The sequence below is a fragment of the Scatophagus argus genome, chromosome 6, assembly GCF_020382885.2.
Source record: "Scatophagus argus isolate fScaArg1 chromosome 6, fScaArg1.pri, whole genome shotgun sequence".
NCBI lineage: Eukaryota > Metazoa > Chordata > Actinopteri > Scatophagidae > Scatophagus > Scatophagus argus.
This window is the reverse complement of record NC_058498.1, coordinates 21039929-21052766: the sequence shown is the minus strand read 5'-3', so window position 1 is coordinate 21052766 and position 12838 is coordinate 21039929. Positions and strand designations below refer to the sequence as shown.

The 12838-nt window shown below is 39.4% G+C and overlaps 1 protein-coding gene across 1 annotated transcript in view; it reads right to left on the bottom strand.

The window, feature by feature from the left end:
- The window catches only part of tmem131 (transmembrane protein 131), a 32150-nt gene extending 20842 nt beyond the window's left edge, over window positions 1-11308 (bottom strand). Inside the window, exons 1-5 of the mRNA XM_046391759.1 lie at window positions 10982-11308; window positions 8713-8774; window positions 8461-8501; window positions 5523-5591; window positions 4013-4133 (exon numbers count right to left, since the gene is read on the bottom strand). Coding sequence (XP_046247715.1) covers window positions 4013-4133; window positions 5523-5591; window positions 8461-8501; window positions 8713-8774; window positions 10982-11153 — 465 coding nt within the window. The 5' untranslated portion in view covers window positions 11154-11308. The remainder of the gene's footprint in view (window positions 1-4012; window positions 4134-5522; window positions 5592-8460; window positions 8502-8712; window positions 8775-10981) is intronic.
- Window positions 11309-12838: the final 1530 nt, after the last annotated feature.

The window sequence follows — 12838 nt, the reverse complement described above, 5'->3', positions numbered from 1 at the left end:
TCTTGTTGATTGTACACTATTGTAACAGCACAGAACAGAACAGATCCTCTTGTACCATCTTTGCTCCTGCAGAACGTTCAGAGGTTATCATAAACGCTGATAGTGGCAGGAGTAAAAGGACAGAGGAATTTAGGAAACACCTTTAACATCTGCTTCAATGGGACAAATACACTGCTCACCAGATAAAGGCTTCGTGATGAGCAGTAGCACACAGATAAAGTAGAATAGGGGACATACACTCGAACTGGAGAATTATTTGTTTATTAAAGCAAGTAATTCAAGCAGGAAGTGATACTTAAGGTATGACATTTTCAAACTACATACAGTGGGTGTAAGTTTGGTTTCAGCGGTGGACATATCCTGCATTTATATGCCAACAATCTACTTCCTCTTTCTCTGCATGAAGAAGATGAAATCAGCTTTCCATGTTAGCTTATAGCATTATTAAACTATACAACACTATAAAATACATAAACCTCTTTTGTGCTGTTAATGCACTAACTCTAGTCCTACTTAGAATCCTGTTTACATTCACTGAGAGAGACAACAAAGCAGCTGTTTTTTGCATCTTTACTACAAAGAGCTCTGTGCTTTACCCCCTCATTAAAGTTACTGCTCTGAGCCAAATCAAGTTAGATATCAACATTTTTATCAAGGCCTTGCTTTGGGAATTTGGCACCAGGACAGGCAAAGAACAATGTTCAGAGAGATTTTAGCAAGATAATCGCAATGAAATTCTAACAGGGTTTTTGCACGTTTCGACAAGTTCAAATTAAGACCTTTGAAGACCTTTTTAAGAACACAATTTAAGATCTATTTCATGTCCATACTGGCAAAAAAAGTATGAACAATACGAAACAAAATAAGAAGGCATTTGCTGGTGGCTTTCTGTTTTTCTGACTTCCCATTTGACTCTAATGCTTTTAAACCCAAAGTTCCTAATTTGAGCATTTTCTCACACAATGTGCAGCAGTCTTGGGTGGGTGCGGGGTTTCTGCTGAAGAAGAAAACACCACATTCACCCATACATCACATTGTGAAAGGCTAGTCGAGTGTGTCCTGATAAATTCTGATCAGGCCATAGTTTGTATTAGTGGTCACTGGTTACACGCTGGTTTTGAGTTGTAGTTTGGTAAAAACTTGATGCATAAAAATTTTCCCCAAAAAACACATTTAAAATGAAGACTGAAGTTAACTTTATAAACATAAAGTTCATTAATTGCTGAGTTTCATTCGTAGGTTTTAAAGAACTTTTAAAGAACCTTTCACAATAAAAGTGAAACAACTAGTAATTTTAAATTTCCCAGACACTTAAAAAATATCAGTTTGCAAGTGTCCCGTGATGCAATGCACACACAAAATAGAGAAGCTCCACGCCCCTACAAAACAATAAGGTTAACAAAATCAATTGTTAAGGTCTAATGCAAAACATGTGCCATTGGAACATGTGACCACAGCAGTAATATCTGGGAAATGTAGTGCCCAACCATATATGGGCAAGGGTGCATAGAAGAATCCGGGTATAATTACAGACAAGCCAAACCACAGAAAACCATCAGTAAAATAAGAGGGCGAAATAAATAAACAGCAAGTGATACAAGCCATTCATCAGATGTATAAAGTTATCTCAAATGCATTTCATTAAAAATTTTAATGAAAACCCTCCACATGATGATAAACTGGCTCTTAGAGAAAGAACAATTCGAGCAGTTTGGATCCCAGCACACCCAAACTGGATATCCAACCATAAGTCCGCAAACAACTGGAAACACTGTTTTTAAAATTGCCAAAAATAGAGATTCATACCTGGAACCTTGAGACAGGCTCACCTAATCAAATTACTTTTACGTATTACCACATAAAACTATACATCCAAAATCTTCTATCTGAAGTACAGTAATGATGCCAAATGCAACAAAATCCATAAAATAAAGAACTCCCTGAAGATGTGGTTTGTCTTAATGTAGAAAGCCTTTATACAAACATATCCCATGACAGAGGACTAGAGGCCTCAGGTTGTACTGCGCTGACTTCCTTTCCCAATTAAAAAGCCTTTGTGAACCAGACTGTCATGTCCAGAAGTTAAAACTGCTGCTAGATTCACCACTTAAATGCACATTATGCCCTAAACTAAAACTGCATGTCATGTTAGCTAATCAGCAAAGTATCTGAAAACTAATAACTAAAAAAACATCCTCACCTAGACAACCTAATTTAGAAAATCAGTGTCTTAGGGCAATAGATTATATAGGCTAAATAAAGAAGGCTAAAATTACACAGTGCTCTGGCATTGCTTAAACAACCTGTCATGTCCAGAAGTTAAAACTGCTGCTAGATTCACCACTTAAATGCACATTATGCCCTAAACTAAAACTGCATGTTATGTTAGCTAATCAGCAAAGTATCTGAAAACTAATAACTAAAAAACATCCTCACCTAGACAACCTAATTTAGAAAATCAGTGTCTTAGGGCAATAGATTATATAGGCTAAATAAAGAAGGCTAAAATTACACAGTGCTCTGGCATTGCTTAAACAAAATGTTTAAGTGAGCAGCCACTGTTCCTGAAGCGAAAGAATCTGTCTTTCCTTTAAAGCAAGTTTTCACGTGCAGTACAGTATGAAAACATGAAAGGCATCACTTTACTGCCTACAAATAAGAAAAACACAGATTCTTTATGCTGCTAACCTCATGAGTACAGCAACAAGGATGTGCTCTGACTGGCTATCTATTTAGCCTTTTAACTTCTGACATGGGAATGTGTTGTGTTGTGTAGGTGGACATCTGCTGCTTGTGTTCACTGGTCAATATGTGACTGCTTTCACATTATAATGTACAGTGTTAAGAACCATCAGAGTTGGACAAACTTTGAACTACAGACAAACACTGGACACTGGTTACGTAGCTGTGCTGCTTACATCATTCTCCTGCACAGAGCTGGGAGCAGCTGGTCACATCACAGTTATAATATTCATGGTGACAGGTCAGACCATGTTTGTTTGTCTTTTATTGTGTGTTCGTAACAGTATGAGATCATAATAGAAAATGTCCGAGTAGCTGTTAAAAACTAATATAATATTTCTTCATCCCAAACAAGTCAAGGAGTCAAGGTGGACTCTCATTTGGTTTGTTACACTTCACAGTCCACCTTTTCACAACATGGGCTTATTATTGTGTAACAAGCTTCACATTCTAAATTATACATCAATACCTGGCAACAACAACTGGAAATTAGGAGTCCAAACGGGACATGGAACAAACAAATGCCTGGATGGGCTGCAAGAGGTCAACTTTAATGACTTTTCCCATACACATTGAGACAAAGTGTTAGTTTATCTTTCTCACAGAGCATTTCAGTTATTTTGGACACATCCTCTCGGGACTCTGCATCCTGTGGGTTTAAGATTCTATTTCAATATTTTGCCAATAAAGAGTGAGTGTCACGATTAAAGACTGCAAACCAAAACTTGATTAAATTCCTGCATGCTTTTCCTGGTCTTGTTTACTGTGTATTTCAATGCACTGTCTCTCTATTTAAAAAAACAAAAAACAAACAGTTAGACACTACAGTCCCCTCCAGAGATATCTTGCGTGGTCACATATTCTCATGACACATGTGACCTGCCATCAGGACTTCCCACCTTCCTGTCTATTCTTGCTACTAGTGTCTGAAGAGGCTTCCTGACCGAGTTCAAAGCAAACAAAGAAAGCGATTGCCACCTGAGAGACAGGAGGACACACAATGTTTACTGACTGATCAATGTCTCAACTATTGCAACTTGTCACATTGATTATTCTTTAAAAATGGCTCATGGGGCATGGTAATCACTTAACATGGTGAGATCAGCACCAGAGATCACTGAGCTTTGGTCACATGGCTGATGTGACCAAAGCTCAAGGTAAGCGTGAATGATCAGCAAAGTTCTTATTTAAAAAGTATTACATTTGGTTTGAAAACTGAAAAAAAATGAATCAGTGCTCACAGGTTGACTTTAAAGGGACTTGTACTTACCCTATTCTGGAAAAAGGATGCGTGAAAATGTGCTGTTGTTGCTGATATTGATATCAAACTAATTTGTTCTGAGCTAGGATTATGTAAATAAACTTTCTCCATTTTTGGCATTCCGACGGGCCTGTAAATGAAGAAAAGAAGCCTTTTTAGGAGCAAGTAAACAACAAAGTACGTAGTAAAGTTTGAAAATTGATTAAGATTTAAAGAGAGTAAACAAGTTTAGTGAAAGTAAAGTAAAAATTTATCAATAATGTCAAAGATGTTTCAAAGACAGCATAGACAAGCGAAGAGTAATGAAACCTGAACAAGGATTAAATGCCAGCAACTGTTGTTGTGCAGCAACTTAACACACTGCTTAATGACACTGCTTACACTCCTCTAGGTTACCTCCAAAATGTTGATTCATTATAAAGAACCGTACAAGTGGTGCATGTTACAACCCATTTATAGTATATACTGCACTTGCCAATCAGTGTCGACAGCATACCATCAATGTTTTGATTTCCCCACCGTACAGGCAAACTGCGGGTTTTCTCATTTCAATATGGTATGAAAATCAACTTGCAGAGACTTGAAACTTGGATGAGATTTTATGACTCTCCATGCTTGCAAATGCAAAATAGCTCAATGATGGAATAAATTTGGCTAAAGAACAAAGGCCACTAAATGTTCACTGTGATGGATGACTTCTAGGTCAAATGAGTAAACCTGGTGCTCTGATGGATAAAGAAGGATGCGTGGTCCCAGCAACACAAGTAAGACAAGTGTACACACATGCATCTTCTTGACATCTTATGTTTAAGTTGAGCCTCTGTCTATGATGATGGCTGATTTATTAAGACCTTTAATCCAAACCTGTCTTTGCCCCCAGTGTATTAGAGATATGGTGAGAATTTTCTCATGGTTTTGTTTTCATGCCCTCAGAACATTCACAGCTGATAAGTGGACTGTTTATAGAGGAATAAGGACAAGGGAGGACAGCTGGGTCTTTTGGTGTGTGGTGGTATCAGAGTGCACTGCTCTCTCTGAGAGCTACTGAATCGTTTGCACACTGCACCCTGGCAAGGTGGGCTACACCGGAAGCTGGGTCATACAACATGGGCGTGCACCTCCTGCCAGATTGGAATGTGATCTATTAAGTCAGGCATAGGAGAAGATAGGTGCTGTCACAGGAGTTAAAGAATGTGGTTTTGCCAAGTGCATTAAGTGCTAGCTCAGCAATCCATTCACAGTTGACAGGCTGAGGCCACTTTGTGTATTAAATAGAGCTACTGACTGAGCACCAGTGTTTAAACTATCCACAGAGTTTTTAATATCCAATAGGAGGATGCGTTTCATTGTATTTGAATAAAACCCATTTCCAGTAAATAAATTTTATATCTCATGTCAAGGAAAAAGCAACTTAAAAATCAAACAAAGAAACAGTAAATGTCTCAAACAAAGTGAATTGTAATTAAAAAAAAGGTCTGCATGAAAGCAAATAAATTATGTGAGAGCAAATTCAACTCACTGTTCGTGAAAGTCCAACATTGGAGGTTCAAATCTTATGGGTCGGCAGTTCCCACGGTGAGGGGATGTGCTGCGAGAGACAGGAAGATGTAACAGCAGCAACAGCACGACAGGAAAAATAGTATCCATGTTTGTGTGGATTTCAAACAAATGAGAGGCTAAACTTGTGAATACAGACACCACAATCTGTGTCCAAGCTTTGCATTAAAATGGCCATGGGACCACTCCCATGTGCAGTGCGCTTTTTCCATACGAGAAATCTCCATGAAAATCCATAGACTGAAAAGTGGATGAGGAAAAAAAGACGTATCTCTTTCTTGTTGCCTTCAAAAGGGAGGCGTCTCTCTCACACAAAAACAGGAACACTGTGAGCATTGGCTGCACTGTCTGGTCGTAAGACACAGACATAACTTACCAAACCTGTTCAACAACAGGTGCACCTTAACAATAGACAAAGCCGATCTTAAAGAGGAGAAGCTCTTACATAGCACAGACGAGAGCCTTTATTTAAATTTCATGGAAAGAGTTAATCATTGATACAGGTGTGGTACTTGTCCGAGCTGGTAAGTCATTGGATAACTGAAAAAAAAGCTAACACCTGAATGTCTCACACTAAGTTTTACCAAGAATGTACAGATGGCTGCAAAGATATTAAATGCAGTGAATCACTGTGGCTGGAATGTTTTACTCTCGTCTTTTGCACCAGAATTGCTGTGGTGGTACCAAACAGTGTTTATTTTAAAACTTTTTTTTAATGCATAAACTCTTTATATTTTTGAAACTGTTTTGCACAATTTTTACTTTTTGCACTCTATTCTGTTCTTGTGAGCTGCCACAACAAGTGAATTTCCCTGCTGTGGCATCAATAAAATGTATCTTATCTCAACTTAAACACCACCCACTAACACATCACTCACTGGTAATCACACTAACATCACCCTGGGGTAGGACAATTTACCAGAGATCAATTTCACCTATTTACAACCAAGCCTACGTGGAGCAGACAATGGCTGTAGCAATGAGCTCCAATAGCGGAGCTGCCTGGCTGGAGACAGGATGGATTTCCATCCCCTGGGGGCACAGTAATCCACACAGAGCCCCCACAATGCAGTGTTCCTCTCACATAACCTGTCATCTACAGCCTGTCCTCACTTCTCTCATTAATATAACAACTACTGACAAAATTCTTGTGGGATTAAGGATGCAAATGGATCCTGGCTGTGAATTCTGTGCAGCCTCTCTCTGTGTGCTTCAGAGCTAATGTGTTGAATGTCAGTGTGTAATTGGAGTAGCGAGGGAGATTCGTGGGGAGGGCCACGCCTCTTGGCCTCAGATATAGATATGTCCTGTGTCAGGCTACCCTTAAGACAGGTGCACTAAAAAAAGTGACTCTGAAAAGCATTTTCGTAATTCCTGTGGAAGTGACATGATGTTGCATGCCGACAACTTTGTTCACAAAAGAGGACTTCACTAAACAATAAGAGAGGAGATAGTAATTACAGCAAGAACCTTTCCAAACATGTCACACAAATACATACATACATAAATGCACTGAGGGAAAGGGGAAATATTAAAAAAAAACCTGAATCAACACAGTCAAACAACAAAATAAGCTCCCCTTTACAAGATAACTCTTCTATGGGTTAGAACATACTGTACAAATAATAAAGGCTGGCTGTATGCTGCACTCAGACCGAACACACACGTAAACTAAGAACAGAGTAGTGATGTTAAGTGACGGCTGTGATAAAAACGGACTGACTTTTACAAGTTTCCTGCCTTATAAACAGTTTTTACTAGTTGAAGCACTTCTACCGTTGGACACACCTAGACCATAACACACTGAACACACATTTTTAATAATGTAAAATCTGTGCAGTATCCCAGCACTTTAGTGGACTCATTTTACAGTTATCAGACAATCACTATAGTTCTCACTGTGCCATGATATAAGAGTGTGATAATGATCTTCGACTGATACATCTGCCTGTCTGCTCCTCACAGCCTCATCAGTGTGGGCAGGAACTGTCACATTAGCTGCCTGTGTGGTTTGCCTTCAGCGCTTCCAAGTGACTGTGGTCTGGTTCATTAACAGGTGACAGAGACTGAGCAGTTTCCCTGATGACTCATATCACCAGCAGGATGCATTTCAGGGAGCTGAGGGGGGTCTGTGTATACAGGGCCTTCTCAGCTCAGAAGTGACCTCTTTCTAGCCAGCCAGGCTATGATGCAGAACTTGACTTGAAAGAACTTGACTCACAGCTATCAGTCTCTCTCCTTAGGGTGGAGCTTGAAATTTCTCACTAAAGTATGTTGTGCTAAAGTTCAGTTGTTTTGAACACACCAGTAAGCGCAGTAATTTATTTAATTAGCTTAGCTTATGGTATATTTTAAATAAAATATGAACAGTGGCCCTGAGATTGACTGGCAACCAGTCCAGGATGTACGCTTCCTATAACCCGCTGCCTGCCAGCCCCCCCCCCACCCCCCACCCCCAGACCCTGTGTGGATAAGCGGTATAAAAAAAAAAACCGGATACATGAATACGAACGGCACGTGAACATTGTTCATTTTCTGTTTATATTCCAGCATGGCTCACTTCCACAAATCACAGCGATGTCCTCTTTCTTTAAAAAAACATTTTTTTACTATGTTTTGGACTGTTGGACAGGTTTGGTATCTTCTGTCCTGGAAATTTTTCATGTCCCGGACAATGGGGAGATATTGCAGTTGAATAATATCTGTTTTTACTGAGCTTGAGGGTGGAGGTGATTCTAGAGAAAGATAGCGGGGTCTAGTATTGAGTCTCATTCCCAGATCATTATAAACCAACGCTGACTTGGACCGAAACACCAACCAAAAGCAGTATGCGACAAGCCTCAAATCAAATAGTTGTTTCGTTCATTGCATAAGTTGTGAGGTGAAAAATAAAAACTTACCTCTGTTGATGATATAAACTAAAATCAATGTCAGACTCTGCCTGCAAAAAGAAGACAGAGAGACAGGAACATGAATAATTATTTAAATGTGACTTAACTAGACAGTACATCATTACATTCACAGGTAAGCCATTTTTAAATCAAGTAAACAACCTTATAACAACACTCTTCCGCTCTGTAAAAGTATATATTTTTGTGGTGACTAACAGTACAAGCTTTATGACAACATAAACAAAGTAATATAGGACTTACCTGTAAAAGTCTTCCCTCATCGAAATGTAAAACTTCTAGAATTGTGTCTGACTGAATGAATGCTGTAAACATAAGGACAGGAAGATCTTGTGAGTATTATCACCATCAATGAAGAATCCGTCTCCAATTTCAGCAAATTTTTGGACATTTAACACTGAATACTGGAAGGTGAAACTATAGCAAAATCCAAAAATAACTTCCTGCAAGTTAACTTCCAAATCTCCACAGCAAAAGACATCAACAGTGATTATTGAATGACAAAGTTATATTAGCAGTATAGATAACTCCCAAATTGAACTTTAATCTCTTGTACTTTTGTGGAAGACAAGACACAGTTCAGGCTGCTCAACTCAACTTCTGACTGCCACTATGAACACATGTATTTAAAGGTGTCTGCCCACAGCACATTTCTGTGTATGAGGCCTTATTTTTTGCGGCCTGTTAAAAGAGCAGCAAATACTTCAATCACACCATCAACAGGATTTTCGGGTCTGGATGTTTCTCGCACTGACTCACTCCAAGTATCAATCTATAAACTTGAAGAGCCTAAAATTCAACTCAACGATTAACATTTTTAGCATTTTACTGAGAAGTTTTTTTTTCACCTTGCAACATCAAAATCCTGCAGCTTGTGCTGCAAGATCAGGCCTTGCAGATCATGTCCACAGCACACTTTCATCACGGAAACCTGTCCTTAAATTGGCAAGAAATGACAAACTAAACTCTTGCATTTAATTAAGTCCCGTTGATTGTACCGCATGCCTTCGATTACAATACCAACAAGAGATTCAGGCACTTTAAACCCTTGATTCAACTCTGTTCCTTTTTGGATTTCATTACCGACATTAAACAAGCACATCACACACAGCTAACATTAGAGCTATGGGTGAGATTCTGGACAGAACTGGTATTTAGTCAAATAACATCACTTCCTACTGTACTTCAGCTGAACATGCAAGACTAAACAAAGGACATTTTAGTGGAAGTAAAACTGGAGTGAATGCAAATCGGCACAAAGTGAAATGCAATCACTTTGAAGTACATGGTTTAGAAAACCTCTATCAAAACAACAGTAGGATACAATTCAAAATACCCTCAAACCAGTGTACTCCTTTGTGCTCAGTCTGTCTAAATATTAGTTAGCAGTAATGGCAACTGTTGGTTTCTTGGTGACTGCCAAACTGGAAGGAAGTAAGAAGTTTTAGCATTTTTCTCCTCCTGCCATGGTTAAGTACAGAGAGTTTGACAAGGGAAGCCCAACTAGCAACGATCTCGTTAACACTGATGCAGTCTGCTGAGCATGCAGTGTTGACGTTGGTAGAAGAGCGACAAAGTGACTTCTCGATATCTGCAATGCTCCTTCCCCACGGAAGAGCATTAATTAAAAATAAATGCTTGTGTCGCAAGTTTATGGACCAAATGTAAACAATATATACGTCGGACACGTTTCAGAGTGGGCACTGCTGGTCTTAGACGTGGACTGCTGCTGTCCACTCGCGACTGGTCAACTTGTCACCGTGACCTCTCACGATCAGTAGATCTGACAGCTGGACTCTTCATACCGCTGGATAAATAACATGCGGCTGTCACTTGGCCCGTGGACCGGTCATTGCCATGCTGGAACCAAACCAGGGTCAAAATCAAAACTCTCAGCCACGTTTACAGTCACCTGACCTGATACACACATTTCCTTTATTGAGTCCAAAAAAAGGAAGTTATGTTAGATGCTGTACCAGCGACAGGGAGGCAAATATGTTGCCATTCTGCCTTACCTCTAAATTTCAGTGCATTAAGATCATACAGCAGCTTATCTGAGCTAACATTAGTACTAGCCCTGAAGCTAACAAGCTGTTCTTTTGGTCTCTGCCGTGTACTGCTTGCCATGTTTGCTGGGTAGAATGTGAGCCTAACTCAGCCATATATGGACGCAATGACAACATAATAACAAGCTGCAAATGAAGCTAACGTTTACCGTAACGTTAAAGGCCACATATAGGTTAGCTAACTAAAGGTAGCACTTTCATTCTAAACTGACGCTATGTTTTGAATCAAGTCGAATGACACCTCGCTCAAGCTGTCAATGATATTTCCTCAACGGCAAAGGGAAACAATTGCAATTTAGCAGTGTCGGAGAGGTATTAACGTTAGCGAGGTAGCGGGCTAGCTGTGATAAAGTTGGCCCGCAGAGGTAAACCCAACCTACACTTGGTAGAAATGTCTACGGAAGTTAGCGCTAGCTAATGCGGACATAGCCAGCTAAGTTACAAACCTTGATTATTGGCCCGCGTCGTGTGAATAAAAGCAATAAATAACATCCTCAATAATCCGATACATGGCATTCTTGTTCTTCTGTGAGAGTGGCGAGGACTTTGGGCTCTTTCTCGACTCGCCATGCTGCAGCTCTTTCTGTTACGATAACAAACGAGCGAGTGTACGGACATGCCCGTGTAAACCTCTGCTGACTCTGTCAATCATAGCCGTGGAGAAAAAACTCGAACTCAACTGAGCAGAAGCTAACTACCGAACAGGACGCTTGACGCTGGCCTCCCTTCTTCTTCCCTTCCTTTTCCGCTTCATGTGTGCCGCGTCACGAGTTGACATGCACAGCGGTGTATACTGCTGCCTGCTGCAGCGGAGGGGTCGCTGTGGGCTCGGTCCCGCGCAACACTGACCTTTTTGTTTCATTAGCGTGTTTAAAAGACTGTTTATTCGCTTAGTCTAGTGGACCATACTTTTACGAGTTGCCACAATCCACGACTTCTATTGTCATTTTTACTGTAACTTTGTCACCCCACTTGAAGTCTATTAATTTTAGAGAAATTTGAGCTGGTATGCATTTTTTTGAAAATCCAAACTTTTAATAAGGACACGCAATTACAAGTTGAATGAACTAAAATAAATGTACTCAAGTATGGCACATAAGCACAGGTAGATCTATTTGTACTTTGTTTCCTTCTTTTTACACTTTTAACTATCATTACAACTCATTTATTTGCTTGTTAATTGTTTATTTTATTGAGCCCTAATTATCCCTTCTTTGCTAATCTCCCTCTCGGGTTCAAAATAGTAAGAATGAAAGGAATAAATAGACTCAGGCCCAGAAAGAGAATCAAGAAATGTCAATAAAACTAAATAAATAGAGGAAAGAATGCGTTGCAAAGATAAATAATATACTAGTTGCTGTAGGAAAATGAGTGTAATGGTTAATGATTGACAGCAACAAAGCCATATCATTTCTGATAGCTGAAATTTATGGACAAGATAACCAAGATACCTTAAGACAAGTTTGTGTGTTTTGTACCCATCATCATCAGAGTGCTCGTATCCAGAGAGCACTCACAAGCTGATAGTTCTGAGGGTGACAAAGGTTGGTTATTTTTCTGTTGATTGCCACGCCTTTTCTCATTATCACAAGCACAGTTGTTAATGAAAGTCATGTTGTTTTGATGCCGCGATGCACAGACTTAGATGAGTGACTTCACATCACATCAAGTCATGAGACATTAACTCAGCTGTAACACTTTTGATTGTACTGTAACTCGACTTTTTGTTCAGCAATTGAAATATCAAAGTTTTACTTCCCTTGTCACTTTTTTTTATACTTTATACAGCTCTTAATGGCATACAAAGCTAGACATTCATAATACAGTTTGGGGTTTTACAAGTAAAACTTTTGGGGAAATTGTTGGAATGTCAAATGGACATAAAATAGTCAGCACTGACAAACTTGAAGTCATTTTAGAAGGAACTAACGAGTAATAACAACGGATCAATTCACAGTGTAGCCTAAAATGGCAGCCTTTAATCAACACTTAGGACCTTTATAGACAGATACAGTCACACACTCATACACTGACTTCTAGGAAATAAATAGTCAAATGGTCTCTCATGTATACACACTTCTTCAACATTTTGTCACCCAAACTTTTGGCAGAAGGAAGTCTTACAAAGTTCACACAAATAAGCATAGGATCGGCATTGAAATAAAGTTTTTAAAAAGCTGTACAAAGGCGGATAGTTTCCTCAAACACAGCTGCATGTGCTGGTCTATTTTCAGAAATGAGAATCACCACAGTTCAAGTTCCTTTTTTTAAGGCTAGCTTAGCTGGCAACTGTCCAGGGTCCC